At 36.1% G+C, this 20,218-nt stretch overlaps 1 protein-coding gene across 4 annotated transcripts in view; it reads left to right on the forward strand.

Annotated features, from left to right (window-relative positions):
- The window catches only part of LOC145662855 (uncharacterized), a 426,736-nt gene that overhangs the window by 294,238 nt on the left and 112,280 nt on the right, over positions 1-20,218 (forward strand). For all 4 annotated transcript variants that reach the window (XM_081728788.1, XM_081728787.1, XM_081728790.1 and 1 more), the window contains one exon: positions 5,958-6,063. In XM_081728788.1, the coding sequence (XP_081584914.1) occupies positions 5,958-6,063 (106 nt within the window). The remainder of the gene's footprint in view (positions 1-5,957; positions 6,064-20,218) is intronic.

A 20,218-nucleotide genomic window follows, 5' to 3' on the forward strand; every position in this document is an offset into this window, starting at 1 on the left:
TGTATTATTGCTTTTGATTTAGATTTTTTGAACAACTACAGGCATTCTAGGATTAGCAATTTGTGACTCAATCGTGTATTTATTCTACTTTCGGGCATGTTGTTTGTTTAGGGTATGGGTATTAACTTTCGTTGAGTCAACAGTTTTTAATGCAAGACATTCAGACACTTTGTAAACTAATGATAATTTTGCGGTTCTTGATAGGTTGCTTCACATGTTCCTACATATAGATTTGAAAATTACGAATGGCACTTGTTTAAATGCTCATACATCCTCTCTGTATTCTAAATTTATGCATTTTAATTAGATGAATGGCATGCAGGTACAACATAGATATAATATACAGAATAACAAATTACACTATATAGGCTAGGTTTAATGTATAGTAAGTACCAGTCTCAAAATGTTTACAACTCAAGAAAATGAGGATTCAAATCTTCTCGAATCTTGATTAGAGGTTCAATATGTGCGTCAAGAACCCAAATTCTTAAGGGCTCATGTTCATTGTTAACATCAAGTGTATATCGGTTCCCGCACCTCAATAATTCATCTGCTTTTTCTTGAATAGTTTGACATTGATCAATTGCTGGTAATCCTGTTCTTCTACTCGGACTATAACAGTGTATTGGTCTGCAAAGTGCTCTTGCCAGAATGGCCATATGGATATTTGCTCCCCAGCCTTCTCGAGCTATACCTCCTTCATTCATATTTTCGTTAGTAACTACCTCAGAGCTATGATATATATAGTTTAGGAGATCTCCTTCGTTGTCAATAAAGAATTGGACGCGTTGAAGTTCATCTTGAGGATCTGCTCGAGGAGTGAGTATCCAGTTTCGATTTTCCCACATATGTTTGACGGTGTAGAGTCGTAAAAAATAGGCGTAAAACTCATGACCAAAGAGAGCAAAGCTAATTGCGTTGAACAAACAGTTACCCAAACCATTTATATGTGGAATTGTGAAATCACTAACAAGTAAGAAAGCCAACTGAGGGTGTCGCTGCATATGATGTGTATATCTTGAGGGATGATTTGGTGGAATTTGCCAGCCGCAGATCTGTTCTTGATGTTGAACAGTTTGGAAAACTTCACTAACCCAATGAAGAGTTGGGAGAAAAGCATTGAGATCTTCAGCTGCGTGATGAAAGCGTATCCATGTGAGAGCATCACGAGATCGGGTGTTCAGCTCTTCCAGAAACTGACCCAATGGCTGGGAAGATGAATGTTGATCTGGCTTGGCTAGTGTTTCAGAGAATGTCACCTCCTTACGTTCTACTTGCGTTCCTAGTGACTCTAAATGAGCTTCAGAAAGATCCATCTCAAGTAAGGAAGGGTTGTGTCGACGAGGCTCCTCGACCAAATAGACATCAAGTTCTTCTTCTACATCTTTAGGGTGTTCATATCGCACTCCACCAATGCCAGGGTAAACGTTCCGAATGTCGATCAAGAACTGTTGAAACATTCGCCGCCAATCTTTTAATGTATAGTCTTTATGATTGTATTTGAAAGGCCTGAGAATATTCTGGAAGTACACAAATTGATCGCAATACGTGGATGCGAATTCGATGAGCTCTCCTTCTTTATTTCTGTATACGCGGACACATTTGATGTGAGGTCTCATTTTCCCCCACATATTTTCGCAGTGATTTGTTGTTACTTTTACAAGGTCGGACTTATATGAATCCCCTTCCCTCGTGATTTTTACATTAAGATTTGTAAAGCACTGTGAATGATTTAATCTTTTGTGGTTAACATTGCAATTTTTGGATATATTATTATATCCAGACCAATGATCTGTTGTCACTGTTGATCCTTCTTCAATATTATCACGGATTATTTGCTCCAGGATTTCTGCATTTCTCGTTTCTGTAATTTCCACGAAGCAGTATCCAGTGTCTTTTTCAACAGCACCAACGGCCCACAGAGAATCTCCTCTCAGTTTCCGGCCTTGATGATTTTTACGAGTATACAGATGACATTCATCCATCTCGATTTCTCCGGTGAGTTTTCGCCGCTTACCGACAGCATAATGACATATTTCTCGGAACACTTTTGTCCACTCTGAAATAACACGTGGGGTAACGTTAGTTCTTTCAAAAGCATCCATTCGTCGTGATTCGTCTCCTTGTAGCCAAATGTAAATGAGATGAAGGATCTCCGTAAATTTCAAATGGGTGTTCTCAAAAACTGTGTTGTGAAGAGGGGAGTATCGCTGTCCACATGGTGGTTTGCACTTTCGCTTGAGACGCTTACATTCTGAACAATTTCGTGATCTGCATCCTTGGTTCGAGCAGCGAAAGCCCCAACCCAATTTCAGATCTTTCTGATTTATGACCCGTAAGTGACTGTGGCACACAAAGCAGGTGAACTCCTCCCTGTACTCATCTTCTGGACGATGAACTAACTGGTATTTCTGCAGAAATTTAATTGCGAACTCTTCAGAATTGAATATGCTAAGAAAGTTGTCCTTTGTCAAGTTTACCAGTTCGGGCCATATGCCCTCGTCGTTCTTTTCTGTTGTAATCATTGGCTTTCGCCACTGCTTCATCTGTTCTTTTTTGTTTAACATAGTATGAGTTTGTTGAAAAACCAAACTGCTGCCTGAAATCAATCACCAAAAATTGGCATGCACTCTCAACAACAGGAACAGAGACAAGATTTAAACAACAGAAATTATATACTACCAGGATACTGTAAATATAACAGTTTGTTTTAAAGTAGTTCACATAAACTTCACAATTCATGCAATTTGTATTTAAATATTAATTTCCAGGAAATAACTAATTATTACAAAATAACCTTTAAGTTAGTTACAAATTACATCAAACATGAAGCTGAAACTTTATGTACCGGAAACATTATTTCTTTTCTGCCATCTATACGCTATCATATATAAAATGCTCCTATAGTTAATATTTTCCACTAGTTTCTTGAACTCCACATAACATAAGAGTAAAACAAATTATTTTCATATACAGTGAAATTTGTATTAATCAAAACTTAAATAAGGCGAAAATTTATCTATATCGGAAACCTTTTAAAGTCCCAATGGTTAATTTTATTTCTTACCAAATTTGTGCAAAACGGAAATCTGACCCAAACGTAAGAAAAGGTTGAATCCAATACATTCAGTTTCATACAAGTTTTACTGTAATAATAATAATAATAATAATAATAAGAAGAAGAAGAAGAAGAAGGAGGAGGAGGAGGAGGAGGAGGAGGAAGAGAACTTTTACTCCAATATATCCAAAGCAGATAAACATGATTACTTCTGATTGATCGTCACTCGTTTTATTCACTTGTAAATATTTCGATCTTTTTAAGTATATTATGCTTAGGTAGTGCCATTTCCTATTTTCTACGTTTCTACTTATGTTGCTTCAGCGTGCCGCTCAGTCAATAAAATATAAAGGAGTACTTTAAATATAGTAGGCTAGTAGAAAAATATATAGTAGGCTACGTGCCAAAAACTAAAAAGTAGAATATTCGATAAACAAGAGTTATTTGTTATATACACTACTATTTATCAATAAATCAAACAAACTATTACGATTCGGAAAGTCCTAGTTACTACATACGAAAGGAAAAGGGAAACAAATTTTCATGTATCGGATCCACAGAAAGGTTCATATCAAAATTATGCAGGAAACCGTCGCAACGGCATCCATATTTCAAAATCAAGTATCTTCAGTTTCAAAAGTGTGATCGTCAAATTTATTTCGAATCAATGTTTCTCACAGTTTAATTTACGATAATTGTCAATAACCGGTGTGAATCAGCTTGCTTCGCTTGTGACTTCAAATTCGAATATCTCGAGTTCCGAAATTCGAATCGTCAAAATTCCTTCAGATTAATGTTTCTCGTGGTCTAATTTACTAGATTCATGAAAAAACAGTGTGAACCAGTTTGCTTCCCTGGTGACTTTAAATTCGAATATCTCGAGTTCCGAAATTCGAATCGTGAAAATTCCTTCAGATTAATGTTTCTCGTGGTCTAATTTACTAGATTCATGAGAAAACAGTGTGAACCAGTTTGCTTCTATGGTGTCTTCAAAATCGAATATCTCGAGTTCCGAAATTCGAAACGTCAAAATTCCTACAAATTCACGTTTCTCGTGGTCTAATTTACTAGATTCATGAGAAAACAGTGTGAACCAGTTTGCTTCCCTGGTGACTTCAAATTCGAATATCTCGAGTTCCGAAATTCGAATTGTCAAAATTCCTTCAGATTCATGTTTCTCGTGGTCCAATTTACTAGATTCATGAAAAACCAGTGTGAACCAGTTTGCTTCCCTGGTGACTTCAAATTCGAATATCTCGACTTCCGAAATTCGAATCGTCACAATTCCTTCAAATTCATGTTTCTCGTGGTCTAATTTACTAGATTCATGAGAAAACAGTGTGAACCAGTTTGCTTCCCTGGTGACTTCAAATTCGAATATCTCGAGTTCCGAAATTCGAATCGTCAAAATTCCTTCAGATTCATGTTTCTCGTGGTCTAATTTACTAGATTCATGAAAAACCAGTGTGAACCAGTTTGCTTCCCTGGTGACTTCAAATTCGAATATCTCGAATTCCGAAATTCGAATCGTCAAAATTCCTTCAGATTCATGTTTCTCGTGGTCTAATTTACTAGATTCATGAAAAACCAGTGTGAACCAGTTTGCTTCCGTGCAGCCGAAATTTAAAACAAACACGGTTATTTGAAATGAATTAATTCCTATAAACTTGTATCATCTTACGTATAAAGAACAATAGTTTCTTTTAGTTAGATCAAATATATAAAAGTGTACGTGTTTCGTACCTAATGGCTTGGCGATAATAAGACTTTTACACTAAATTGACGAGGTATTTCAACTGAGATGCTCAATTCCATCAATCTTACATGAAAGTATTTTGATTGGAACATTTCGTTTCCAAAATGTTAAAGAATGTCAACACTTACATATAAAATGCAGGTGCCTAATTATCTAGCTGCAGAAACATTTTAAAAGCAATTTATTAATCTGAGACAGTGTTTCGGGTACAAAGGATCGTATTATTAGGGTTAGTGTAAAGGGACAAGTTTTGCCGATAGATGGCACTACATTCTTCGTATCTCTCCCATGTATTTTTTACCTTTCATGAAAATTTACAATTTCTCTTACAAATTTCCACCTTGAGACTTTAAATTTTTAGACAAGGAAACCTATAAAATAGCCTATTAAAGCGAACAATCCGTGCCGATTTTTTATTTAGAATTCTCTTCATTGTTGAAACAATTCCATTGTTAAAGGTTTTGATATCCATTTCAACAATCAAGCCATTTCAATAATGAAGAATATTCTAAATAAAAAATCAGCACGGATTATTGCCTTCGATAGATTATAAAGTTCCTTTTCTAAACATTTGAAGTCTGTAGGCTGAAATTTGTAAGAGAAATCGTGATTTTTTGTGAATGGAAAAAAATACATGGGAGAGATACCAAAACTGTATGGCAAAACTTGTCCCTTTAAACAAAACCTTAAGTTCTTGGTGGAATATTTTAAAATTGGGTATATGCATATATATGTTTCTGTATTTAATGTGTTTAGGCTTCTTTCCTTCTGTCAATGTATGTATTTACTCCATTATTCTACAGAATTGGTAGACTCGAATCAAAATTTAAAGAAACTTAAACTTGTTAATAGACTTTCCAATATTTGTTTGCTTCACGTCACATTTATGAATATTCGTTCTTGTGGATGTGAGATAATGTGCATTCTTTAATGGCAAATCGTATCACTCTTATAATAAAATTTCTTCCATGTTCTTAAATTCAGTGTTGGGCAACAAATTTTATAATAGTTTCAGCATTGCAATCAATGTTCTTCAAGAACAATAAACGATAATCTCCGTATTATTATTCTGAGACCATTTCTTATTTAAATTTTGATAATAATAGTTATTAGATTTTGATTTTTTTTACATCCAAATTTCAGACAAATTGGATCCTATTAACTCTGTTATTCATCCGGATAAAGGAGTACATTGTAACTGTTCAAGAAATTGCATTGAACAAAGTATTGTAGCTGTCAGAAGTGTCGCGTAAGTATTTAAGTTGTGTTTCATTACAACGCATGTTGCGTAGTGTAAAAGGTATACTTTTATGATGAGAAATATCTCTGTAGATTATGATTTCATTTATGATATATGTATCTCACAGTCATTACCTTTCATGTAGGATACGGTTATCATAATTAAAGTTCAGATAAGTCGAAGATGTAACTGGTGAACTGCATGCAACCGAACTTGATATGAATATATTTTGGAACATGTAGAAGAGATGAGTGTGGTAAACAAAGTTAGTTTTAATTTTTATCACCAAGGAAAATTGGAGCACTGAAGAACGCCAATTAAATATGGTAAGGAAGAAAAATTGTACTACTGAGGCGAGATGATACGATATACCATGATTATTTCTCCTGTGCGTCTCTTAGCATTGATTACTGGTGCTTTTATCACATCATTGTCTAGTGGCTACCATACCTATTATGGGTACGAAATAAGAAGGAAAAGTAAATGATACGAAAATGGAAGACAAGAATGCGTAATTAAGTTTATGCAGACAAATATCGACTCAGTAATCCAAGTGAAGAAATTATACAAGAAAAAGACTGTACTCATGATCAATTGTATTTGCCTAATGAGGTAGGAGACACTGTTTAACGTGAGCTGCGTCCCGATGTTAAACAAACAGAATTAGATTCATAGCATGATCAATTGCAGAACGTAGTGAATCAGCAGTCTCTTAGCCTGGGAGTGCTGAATAATTTTCTGATGCAAAATGTTCTAAGCAGAAATGCTTCTCTTTAGACCCGATCTTCCATGTTCACAAACACCAAAAGCCACAGTGGTTAAATTGGGTCATCGGCTTGTCCACAGAAAGTCAAAGAAATGTCTAAAAATCTAGTTATCTTTGAAACGTAGGCAAAATTCTGCTCTACGTTAAGAACTACATAATGCACAGTAATAGTTATTTAAAACACTGGTGTTGCTGCAACTGAGGAATAACAAATATTATCAACATATTTCCATATTTTAAAGAGATGACTAACCTTGTCACTGATCCATGTGGAACATCAACGTCATCCTTAAAGAAGTACACTCCGATGGTGAATTGGGTAGCAAACTCTGAACATACAATAATTAGTTGTGAATGCAATGCAACTCGTGTGTGGTATACTAACTTTCACTAGTCATATGCAACAGTTTTATATATTCACTGTTACATTTAGACATGTGATGCGAGTCTCATCGCATCACTTAATATTACATGTCTAACTATTGCCCATTGCCATAAAAGTACGAATCAAAAATCTGTTTTGTGGGGTGCAGTTGAATTAGTGTTAACTTCTTTGGATACCAGTCTAGAATCCTCCCCCCGCAAAAAAAAAAAAAAAATCAGACAACAGAATACTCCATGTCCTGACTCTTTCTTACGGTATTGTCACTTAGGGTACCAGGACAGTGTTATTCAGTTTAATCCACAATAGCAGTAGCCACGTTTAAACTTATTCATCTGCCACTTTCTCATAAACTTTTCTTGGTTTGATCACTAAAATACTAGTTTCTCAAATTTCTCATCATTCTTTTTAAACAACATGAAATAATGGAACCACGACGTCACGCTACTAAACGACGTAGGAGATGTATGAGTAAACTCCATCATAAGAAATGCAAAGTTCCAAATTAAATAATTTCTGTAGGTGTTAATTTCAGTGTGAGGTTAAAACGTTTGCTAATTTATTAGACCCTGTTATCTCCTACGTCGTTTAGTTTTTGAATCGTGAAGATTGGACAATTAGTTAAGGAGATATAAGCCTCTGGCTGCGAAACATGGTCACTTACTCTGAGGGAATAACATAGACTGAAAGTATTTGAGAACAAGATCCTGAGACGAATATTCGGACCCAAGAGGAACGGGAATGGGGAATGGCGGAAACTTCATAACGAGGAACTACATAATGTATATGGTTTACCCAACATTGTTAGGGTCGTCAAGTCTAGGAGGCTTAGGTGGTCGGGTCATGTAGCTAGAATGGAAGAAAGTAGAAACGCTTTCAAAGTCTTGACAGGAAGACCAATCGGAAAACGACCATTAGGAAGACCTAGGCGCAGATGGGAGGACAATATTAAGATGGATCAGAGATTGGAATACAAAGTAGAAACTGGATGCAGTTAGCTAAGGATAGAAGTCAGTGGAGAGCTTTTGTGAACGCGGCATTGAACCTCCGGGTTCCATAGGCCATAGAGTTAGTTAGTTAGTTAGATATAAGCCTCTAAATCCAACACTATGAATTCGCAGAGGCGGCCATCTTTGATAGCCGCCATATTGGATTCTGGCCACCTGTCGGAGTGGGGCCACTTCGATTCCTGCTTAGTTGGATCAGGGGAACAACATATCCGAGTGGCACCTTTTTAACACAAAGTGCAGGATTTGGCCATTTTATTTCCCTTAAGCTCCCCTACTATTACGACTGTGTGAGTCAGAGTGACAACGTTCACTGCACTTTCCAAACTTTCGGTATCCCCAACATGAAACCCAAATTACCAGCACCCATGACTCTCGTAGTAGCCACTATACCTGACGATATTAGAAACACTGCTAATCATTGTCACGAAACCTGCAAGGTAGATCATTGTAGTTTTTTTTTTTTTTTATCATTTCGCACCTAGTGTCGTTTTCCTTCCATATAGTATTTCTTCGACATTATCCAGTGCAACGATTTTATTTGGTTGTGAGAATTCATTAAAAATATGGGAGACAAAGGAAAGAAAGAATTGTTCCGACTATGCAATGAAATATATGAAACAGGTTAGTGGCCAAAAGACTTTTTGAAAACGATCATGATACCGATGCTAAGAAATCGAACCCAAAGATAGGTGGGGATTATAGAACTATTAGTTTCACATTTCATGCAGCCAAAATTCTGCTCCGAATACTGAACAGAAGGTTATATGGAAGAACAAATGAATAAATTGAAGAGGAGTAGTTAGGGTTCAGAAGAGGCAAGGGCACAAGAGATGCAATTGGATTATTAAAAGTGACCGGTGAAAGATTTATAGATAAAGGGAAAGAGATGTATTTATTGATCTAGAAAAGGTTTTTGGCCGCGCAAATTGGGAATTGTTGTTGGGAGTTCTAACGAAGATAGAGTTGCAATGGAAAGATAGAAGACTCATAAGAAACTTATACATGAACTAACAAGTAAGTGTTAGGATAGGGGAAGAACTGACGGAAGGGTGCAATTGGAAGGGGAGTTCGACAAGGATGCTGCCTCTCGCCAACACTATTTAATGTCTATTTAGAAGAGATACGGTAGTGAAAAAGAGCCTATATGATGATGGCTTTTCGGTAGGATGTAGAATGATTAGATGCATAAGATTTGCAGACAATATGGCGCTTGTTGTAAAATCTGAAAAGAAAATTAATAAAATGTTAGAAAAACTGAGGAAGGGCTTTGAAGAATATGGGATGAAAATAAATGTTAGAAAGACAAAAGCCATGGTGATTAGAACGAAGAGCTCTGTGTCAAATATAAAAGTGGGAGGGGGGAAATACAACAAGTGAATGGTTTTCGGTATCTGGGTAGTATTCTTAGTAATGACATGAAGTGCGAACATGAAATAAAAGCAAGGATAGGAATGGCGAAAGAAGCCTTTAGGAGGAAGAAAAGTGTTTTGTGGGACCTTGATTAAAGAGTTGACAAAAACACTCATAAAATACTTCATGTGGAGTGTTGTACTGTATGGGACGGAAACGTGGACACTACGTAAAAGTGATGAAAATCGACTGGAAGCCTTCGAAATGTGGGTGTGGAAAAGAATTGAAAGGATTAGTTTGGTCGAGCGGAAAACGAATGAGAGCGTGTTAGAAATGGTGGGCGAGAAAAGAACACTTTTAGATATTATTAAGAAGAGGAAGAGAAACTGGTTGGGACATTGCCTAAGAAGAAATTGTATCACGAGGGACTTCCTAGAGAGTATGGTGGTGGGAAAGAGAAGGAGGGGCCGAAGAAGCCTACAACTAATGGATGATATTAAAACAGAAAGATCACACGTGAAGACGAAGAGGTTAGCGGAAGACCGTGGAGCGCGGAAGCTTCTCAGCTGCGGCAAGTGACCTGCCAATAAGAGCAGTATACCTATGATGATGATTACTACACCTATCCATTGTGCATGATCCAAAATATATTCCCATCAAATTTAATTGCAATTTGTCGACCTTGTCTCTCCTGAGTTCTTCGAACAGCGATACTTATGTTAATTTAGTACATTTTTTTTTCAGATTTCAACATCATGAGAAGTAAGAAATATAATCTGGGAGCTTGGTGTTTTCTTGAAACTCAAAACTATAGTTTCCAATATTCTTTTTCATGATTATTCCTTCATGTATTCTCAAACAGTATCTCTTCCAGAAATTAAGATACGCTTCTAGGAAGAAATATGTCTTAATGAAATATTACTTCTAAATGCAATATTTATAAAGATGTAAAATATCCTGATGGCACAGTTAAGAGTGAGATTTTATCTTAATTATAAGTAAAAATGTTCTGGGAAAAGTGATAGTATGTTATTAATAAATAATGATTATATTTCTAATCTATTGTAACAGTAAATAATAGATTCCTTATAATCTTCGTTTACACTGTTTCTAGTATAGTTCCTTTAAGATGCTGCTAAAATGTCACGAAAGAACGAACTATCCCAAAGTGATTCAGTAAGATATACAATATAATCTCCATAGTCAAGATACTACAATTGTCATATAGTAATTTCAAAGAATAATTCTAAATTAATTACAGTTGTTGACGATGATTGTCTTTCATTCTTGAAGAACTTTAGTTCATCTAAGTACTGCATTTCACACTCTATTTTAATATTTATGACGTCTTAAAGATAAATTCAATAATAATTAGCTCATTTAATGCCGATACCATCCAAATCATTATGCAATAAAATCATTGTAATTCCATCTTATCTAATGCAAAAGACATGATATTAACTAAAAATACTTCGTTTTATTTTTTTGATTCAACTGTTACTCTTTTTGCGGATTATAGAGACGGCGTACCAATTGTAAAGACATATATTTCCATATACGTTGTAACTGAAGAATACGTACACTTTAAAAAATAATGTATTTAAACATTTAATTATTAATGAAAAACGAAAATATTTTTTGGCGGATATCTGAGTATCCAACACGCGTTCTAACACAATCCCAGCATGCTGATTTCAAATATTAAAACCGTTTATCTCTATCATCCAAAGTTTTTGAGAAATGGGGTATCGTCATCTACAAATCTTCTATATTGTATCAATGCAAATAACTCACAAGCTGTAGTTTCACTAGAACACTAATTGCTACCTGCAGCTCATAAAAACTTGGTTTTACCTAAATAAATATTGTAAATATGTCACATGTAACTTAAATATATTGTAACATTCTTTTAAACGCATAATACACACGATGAATTTTGAGAGACATGTTGCAACTAAGCTGTTTATACGCACTAATACACTTCTGCACAACATTCACATAATCATTGGATTTATAATTTCCAATGAAATTTGCTACGACTGACTTGAATGCCATCCATGCATCTCTTTCAGTATCACTTAGCAAGTCTTAAATTGCTGTCAACTACGATCTTTCTAATTTGTGGACCTATGAACACATCTTCCATTTTCGCTTAATTTAACTCCGTAAAATTGCTGCACAAGTACTGAAAAGCATCTGATTCGGTGTCTTGGGCCTTGTCGAAATGTTTCATTAACCCCAGTTTTATGTGGAGTGGTGGCATGATAATTGTCACGCTTAACCATCGGCGCACTACGGACGTTTTTGCTCCCTGGCTTTATTCTATCTCTGATCGGCCAATTCTTTTTTACAGGGTTTGTCCGGGAAGTAATAGGACTGATTTTATTCCGCCATGACTGTACTTCGGAGCGTGCGCGCACCGACTGGGTCCGGTAGAGGGCATTCCTAGCTAACGAACGAGCGGCTGGTCAGTTGTCTCCGAGCACACGGAGAGTCAGGACAGGCTTTTTCGCGCGACGTGTTTCTGTGAGTGGTGCAAGCCGAAAATGCAGCGTTCGTTAGAGCAGAGGTACGCGATTAAATTCTGTGTTAAACTCGGTAAATCTGCGACAGAGACGTTTGATATGATCAAGCAGGCTTACCCAGATGATGCTTTACCAAGAAGTGGTGTGTTTCGGTGGCACAAGGCCTTTTCGGAGGACCGGGAAGAGGTCGCCGATGAAGACCGTGCTGGAAGACCTTCGACTTCGACAAACACCGACAATGTGACTCGTGTGCGCGAAGTTTTGAACTCAGACCGTCGACTAAGTATTCGTTTAATTGTCCAGATGTTAAATTTACCAAACACTGTGGTTCATGAAATTGTGACGGAGCATTTGAACATGCGCAAGGTGTGCGCGAAGATTGTCCCAAAAGTGCTCACTGACGACCAAAAATTGCGGCGAGTGGAATTGTGCCAAGAAAATTTGAACATGTGTGAAAGTGACCCCCATTTTTGAATAACGTAATCACAGGTGACGAATCATGGATCTTTGAGTATGATCCCGAGACAAAGAGGCAATCTTCCGAGTGGCACACGCCGGCGTTTCCTCGCCCAAAAAAGGGAAGAATGAGCAATTCCAAAGTGAAAACGATGCGTATTGTCTTTTTTGACATCAAAGGCATCGTCCTCCATGAATTTGTTTCTCCTGGCCAAACCGTCAACGCCAAGTTTTACGTGGAAGTGCTCAAGAGACTGAAACGAAGGGTCAATCGGGTCCGACCAGATATCGGAGCCGACTGGAAGCTGCACCACGACAACGCCCCGGCTCACATCGCCTTTCTTGTGAACAGCTACCTGACCAAGGCGGCATCCCAACGCTTCCGTAGCCGTCCTACAGCCCAGATGTGGCCCCCCGGACTTCTTTTTGTTTCTTCGCCTGAAACACCCGATGAAAGGCAAGCATTTTGAGACGACAGAGGGGATCCAAGCAGCTTGCACCGTGGCTCTCAAAGCTATTGCGGAGAATGACTTCCGTGACGCCTTCAATGCTTGGAAATCGCGCTGGCAGCGCTGCATCGACGCAGAAGGAGCTTATTTTTAAAGTTTTTAAAGAATTGTAACGATTGGCTCAATATTTTTTTTTAAATCGACTTAGTCCTATTACTTTCCGGACAAACCCTGTATAATGATGCTTCCTATCTCTGCTATCCCACTCGCAGATGAAGCGGCAGTACTTGGTGAATCCTGCCTGCATTCCCATGAGAATAGTAATTACTTTTAAATCCCCACATTTGCCAATTGTACTCAGTATAGCGTATTTTTTCAAGAAGTAGCGACATGGTTTCGTATGTCTCTTTAAGTGTGCAGAATATCCAACAGACACTGACGCATACCTATTTCCGTTATGTAACAACAATGCCTTCAAACTTGTCTTTGAAGAATCTGTGAACAGGCGACATTCTTCAGTGTTGTGCTCCACCTCTAGAGTTGACATAAGACTTTTAACGTCCGTACAGTAACAAATATTGGCACTCATTGTGAAAACCTTCTCGAGTTTCTTTTGTCTGTGTCGAATGCGATAAGTCACAGTACTCGATGCAAGCAAACCATATTCTTTAAGACGTGAACCGAGCAGTTCAGCTTGACCTTTTGTTAGTGCCAGGTCCCGTACAAGGTCCCGAAGTTCATCATTATTTAATAAATAAATAGCTTCCACAGGTTGGTAGTCAGAGTTTGAATCGTTACTACAAGATGAAAGAGAATTTTCCTCCTGCATTTCTTCTTCAACTGTGTATTCTTCAGGTGGTGTTGGTATTGCAAGAGTGAGGGGGTCATGAGGAATTGGTTTGGAGATTGAGGGAACGTTTGGATATTTTAATATGCACGAGTTTTGTAGGAGAATCCAGCGACGTTTGCCAAACAAGAATAACAGTCTGTGATGGGGTCTTTTAACTCACCCCATATCATATGAACTCCGAATGCCAGATGGTTGTTCTTCTTGCCTTCCTTATCCAGCCGCGCATGTTGCATGCACAGGTCAAACAGATGTACTGTAGTGTCCACGACTTTCCACTATCAACCTTGGAATCAAAGTATAGTTCATAAGTCTTCCGATGAGATGTGTTCGTGAAATAGCCTCACATGTAGCAAACTAAATCGGTGAATTTGTGCAACCTTTGGATGCCATAATATCCACTGTCACTGAAAATAAAAAGAAACAAACGAAATTATAGTAACGCGATCATGATAGTATGTTTCAATGAATACAAAAAATATATACAAGGAAATGTTTCATTAAAATTCGCTCTAAATAAGAAAGTTTAGAAAGAATAGTTTTGAAGCTGTTTGGTTGACTGTCTGCATAAAACACCGTAAGTATTAACATTTTTAACAAATCCTACGTGCCCTTTAATTATACGTGATTATTCAACTTATCTAACTAAAAATTAATGTGAAATGTTATGAAATATAGTAAAACATTCCTATAGTGTGGCCATATTCCACGAATGCAAAAAGTCGGTTTCCAGCCTAAGTAAAAATGCTTTAAAAGTGTAAAGTTGAAGCCGGATTGCTCTCTCTGGACAACTGATCCCAGATTTTTTACAAACCTAAATTTCCTTAAGTTAAAAATGATCACTTGTTAACTTATTTACCACCAAAAAGAACGTGAAATGTTCTTAAATATAGAAAGACATTTATGTACTGTACATATAAATTTTAAGTTAAAAGGGACTGCAAAATAACAAGAAGTTAAAAACTGGATTTAGGATAGATTTGCAGTGTTCCCTCCTATGTGTTTTTCCACTAGATGTTGTGGAATTAGGTTATACTTTAGTGGGGAAATATTTACTAATTTCACATCATTTACGTATGCGTTAGGGGAATGTCTCAATACAGCTAGTGAGCAAACTAGATTTCTTACAACATACAATATAGAAAACATACAAATTTAGTGCTTTCTTAGCAGCGCTTGGTTGTTTCTTCTGTGATAAATTGGAAAAGTCTAAAACTTGGGTGAAAAAGTTTTGACTCAATTCTTACAAAGAACAATGACAAATTTCCGACAAAGAAGCAAACACAATGACGTTATACAGACAGTTGTTTTTCTGCTATATAGCTCCAGATTTTGTTTTAACTTTCAAGCACTGGCAGTAAAATAAGAAGAAACACTTTTCAGTGTGGTACGTGCATTTACGACATCTGTAGTATTCAATTTTCACGGGATCTAAATTCACTTCTAGCTTAAGTTCGTCACCAGGGCTCTGACTACTGTTGCCAGCACAGTAGTTTAAGTTTCCGTAGTTCCACTTCAAACTGCTACAAAAAGAAATAAAATAGATACTGGCTTTTGGTTTTTGTTAAATCACCAATGTTGCTTGATGAGACGTGATAAAGGTCTGTTATCCACAGGGTGCGAATTAAAGGGCATTTTACACGGGTGATAAAGTGTACGTTCCAGAAAATTTACATGGGCAAGTTCCACAGGGGGGATTTCTCCTATTTCCATGGCAATTCGGACACAGGTTATCCGCTGTTAACAGGAATACAAATTGACAATGTGTGGCCTAAAGGTTCATATTAAGAACTCTTGTCGGAGAAAACATTTATTCAAGCTTGCCTCTGCATTATTCAGCGCATAAGCCTACATGGAACTTGCACGGCTGATTGGAATTTTAAAATGGGTGTAGCGTGAAATATAAAAGTTGGATGATATCTTAAAGACCTGAGGTAATAGCGCAAAACTGTTTTCAGATTTGATTCCATATGAAAAATTGCATTAGAAAAAGTAAATATCACGTCAGATATCCACAGCTCGTTTCTTCAGTGTTATTAAACAATGTTTTCGTACACTGTTCTCTGCTTAAATACATACAGTGACGAACTTTCTTGTTTTCCTGTTCTGTGCATAACAATTGAACAATCGGTGGTACTATATTACAAGAAGCTTTAATTTTAGATCATGGTTTAAAAATAATTTTGTTCAGTGCTAGAGAGAAATGTTTTTGAACTCTGTAAGGAAATAATTTCTTCTGTGCATCATTAACTTAGAGAAGTCAGTAGTTTTAAGTTTAATAGCTGGAAACGGAATAATATAAATATAAGTGTGTAAATGATAGTTATATGTATAGTATAGTGACACAAACTAATTAATATGCTCATCACTTCAACTAAAACTGAATAAGGATTTATTTCCTATGATTAGATTGAACGACAACTGCAATAGTAATATTATTAATTCTCATTCCCTTCCATTAAATCCTTTAGAAAGAACTCTGGTAAAGAGCCAATTTTGGAAATTTTTGTAGTAAAAATACTTCGTGCTGTGCATCGTCGAAGAACGTTTTGAAATCCTGTAGAGACAGATTAAACACACAGTAAGTTGTGTCAAAATTCAAAACTGTGCCCGATTTTTTTTTCCTACAAAAGTTGTTTGTTTTGTATTAGTTGTTTGTTTCATATGATCATTTCAATAAGGTATTACTATATACCTTACGATTTAAATTTTGGGATGTTCTAAAATAGAGGTCCTCTGATAAATTGAATCCGAAACGCTCTTCTACATTTTCTAGTTTACGCTTTTCAAGTTTTTTCTCGAGTCTTTTGTGATTAATAACCTTGGGATGCTTTACACTGAATATCCATGAACTGATAATTAACGGTAGTCACTTCTTGACGATGTTCCATACAAATAATTTCTTTTCATAAAACTCGTTTGATTTTCTATTATCGCTTCAATGACCGAAATTGAATGCCAACTGAAAGCAGTACGTTTTTGTTATTCACTAGAAAGTAGTTTCTTTCTTTCAATTCCGTTAAATAATTTTGAGATTAAAGTACATGAAACGGTAGTTATGCATGCTGTGTTGATGATTGCGAAACATGTTCGCGTCCTTTGAGTGAAGAAGGCAGACTGAAAGTACTTGCGAATGAAATCCTGAGACGATTATTTGGACCCAAGACGGAAATAGGGAATAGCAAAAGCTTCATAACAAACATATGTATATTTTATACCGTTTAACAAACATTGTTAGTGTCTTGAAGTCTAGAAGGATTAGTAGTCCGAATGTCATATGACCAGAATCGAAAAAAGTAGAAACTCTTTCAAAATGGTATGTGTAACCCAATGGGAAAAAGTATCGTGAGGAAACCTAGGGTTAGGAGGGTGGGCAATATTTTAATGGATATTTCACAAATAGGGTTCGAAAGTAGAAATTGAATTCAGTTGGCTAACGATAGAAATCAATGGAGAGCTTTTGTGAATGTGGCATTGAAACTCTGGGTTCCATAGGCCACTAAATTATCTAATTTTCAACGAAGTGAAACAAATTCCTTACCTTGTTATTTAAATTTCCGGCTGGTTATTCAGGGCATATGATAAAGAATCCTGTGGTGCAACCAAGCCACTTCATTTGGTGAGTCCCATGACATTTTCTTACCTCACGTACGGTTTTAACTCTGCATGTCCAACTGTTTGATTAATAAGCAATGAGTTATTTAGCTGAAGAACAGATATATTCATTTCTTCCATAAATTGCCGGTTAGTTTCTACAACACTACTGAGTGTGCGCCATGTAATTGATAATATGATATCTGAAATGTGAATCATTTTTTGTTAATAATATTTATTCGCTGCATTGTATATTAAATTATTTCTGTGCAAACTTTGGGGACACTTCGAATTGTGTTGAGATATCTGTATAGAAGGAGCTGCCTCCAGCTTTTAATTTTTACATCACATGTTTATTTATCTTTTAGTGTAATGATTATCAATAACTATAATATGTGCGCTGAAATAAGTCTTAGCCAACTCTTAGTCCATTGCAGTAAGAAAATTCTAATAGTTTAGCTGCTATATGATCCTAAATAAAGCATTGTTCTGTAGAATACTACACATTACAGATTTCTTTTTTTTTTTTAAAAAAAAAGCGCCATCGGATAAATGCCAAAGGATGAAAATACAAGTCACTCTCAGAAAACGTATACGAATTATAGTCTACTATATCGAATGGTTGCATGAGGTAAGAAAGCATTTTTTCATCCCAGACGAAGTCAGAAGGTTGTGGCAGTAACCTTCGTTTGTCTGATATGAATAAATAAATGATTATTTGGCGATGTACTCCTTGGAATTGATCACCACTGATCTGTAGCGAGAGTGGCAACCACGTAGATATGAGTCCAGACTTTGTGAAACATCACGGAAAAGAAATTAGTACATGAAAACTAATGTTCTGAAACAGCAGCTGTAATGGACTAAGAATTGGCTAGATTGGACTTCGAACTTTTACAACACATACATACCATTGTAGCCAGATGAAAGATATTCTATATTTACTTATTCTTCCAACTTAAGAAAAATCACTTTCTCGTTCACAATCTCTCCAGACATTCTATCATTCATAAGAAACGTAAATAAATTGAGATAAACGAGAACAACTTTTGAAACATTATACTGTAACATTGTTACAGTTTATTTCGTAAAGGATACTGCTGTAAAACGCAGGAATTAACAGAGTGATTATCCATGTCATATAAATAGCATGTTTGTGATAGAAATGTTACCACTTAAGCATTAATATTGATCATTAAGTTCTCATTTTATTCAAATGTACGACATTCACATTCGGCTGAATTGTAGGCTAGTGTTCGTTACTTCTCCTAGTATTGCAAGTTTTTCCTTGGCATTTCTCTCGAAACAGCATGAACACTTTTGTAGGTAAAGTTGTTTCTCAAAAAGGAATATTATGTCCTTCAATTATACTTTTCTATTCCAATCCTGATTTCCTGCTTGATGTTGTTTATATTAATCAAAATGTTCTTTACGCCGAATTTGAATTGTGCAACCTGCATAGGGTTAACCGCATTCATATGAATTGCTGGGCATTATTAGTGTCCTAAAACTTAAATAATCTTCAAGTAGAGGAAGTAATGAAATAATGAATAATTTATATACCGTATTTGTAAGATTCTGCTTAGCTTTTCCTGACAGGTAACCGATGTACGAAGAAAAATAGTTCCTGCTCTGGCTTCTTTCTTTTCTTGGGTAGGTGTGTCCTTGTGATGGCTCTTTTTGAACTATATATATATCGTACTTATTCTCATTTAAGATGGTTTTCAGTTGCTGGATTTCTGCTTGTCGGCTGTCTTCATCTAGTATGGCATAGACTATGTGCACCAATGTGTTATCCGTTGAGATATAATGAAAGCAAATGTTGTTGACGAATGGATCTGCATGTATGAGTTTCCTCTATATACTATATCTTACGATGCTGTCAGATTTTCTTCCAATAAAGACGTTCAGAAATAGTAAGCTACCTCCGTTTTCTATTTCCGGTGGATTTAGAAACATTGGAAAGACTGCGATGTATCTATATAAGTAGATTGACTTCAGTGATACTGACTGTAAAATTTTATGTTTAAAATCCGCCATTAACAGACAAGCAGTAGGAGAGACGTAACAATGAAATGAAATCTTTTAGTTTAACGTCTCACGATTATGAAATTTAGGCTAATGCAGACGGACGAGTTAAGGCAAGTGAATGTTGATGGAATGTTAATGTTGGTTTAATAAGATTTTTTAAGGTAATAAGAGTATCCTGAGAGAACTCACGAACACGTTGTTGTCCACTACAATCTTACTTGGCATGGGGAAAAAACAAGGACCCCATTTTAGAGAGGTAGTTACTCCATGGGTAGTTACTCATTATATTGTCAATAATAGGGAAAATATGCAGTGATGTGCAAATGGCATTGCCAGTCGGAGAACTGTTAAGTCCTACAAGACATCAGGAAAGCTTCAGTTGTTATTTTGAGTTCACTAATCTTATTGGATTGAAAGAGAAACTGAGTTTGGCAGCGTTACTTTAGAAAAATGAAATATATTAATTATACTAAATTGAAAGTAAATACTAGGTAGTCGTGCTGTATTTGCAGATATTTTTCCTAGTCTTTCATTCAACGTAAGGTATTTACAGGTAATGTATTTGCCTATGATGTCTTCATTTATCCATAGTTCAAATCTGAAATATTACACTTGAATTTGGACAGAAGAATCTTAAGAAAATGTGGGGATAGTGCTCAGTATTGAGAGAGAAATTAATCTTTGATCAATTATAAATGAAATTAGGGAAAATAATAAATGAGACACGCTAAATTCATGCATGAAACATATCCAA

Source organism: Thermobia domestica, chromosome 10 (genome assembly GCF_964235325.1).
Source record: "Thermobia domestica chromosome 10, izTheDome1.hap1.1, whole genome shotgun sequence".
Taxonomy (NCBI): domain Eukaryota; kingdom Metazoa; phylum Arthropoda; class Insecta; order Zygentoma; family Lepismatidae; genus Thermobia; species Thermobia domestica.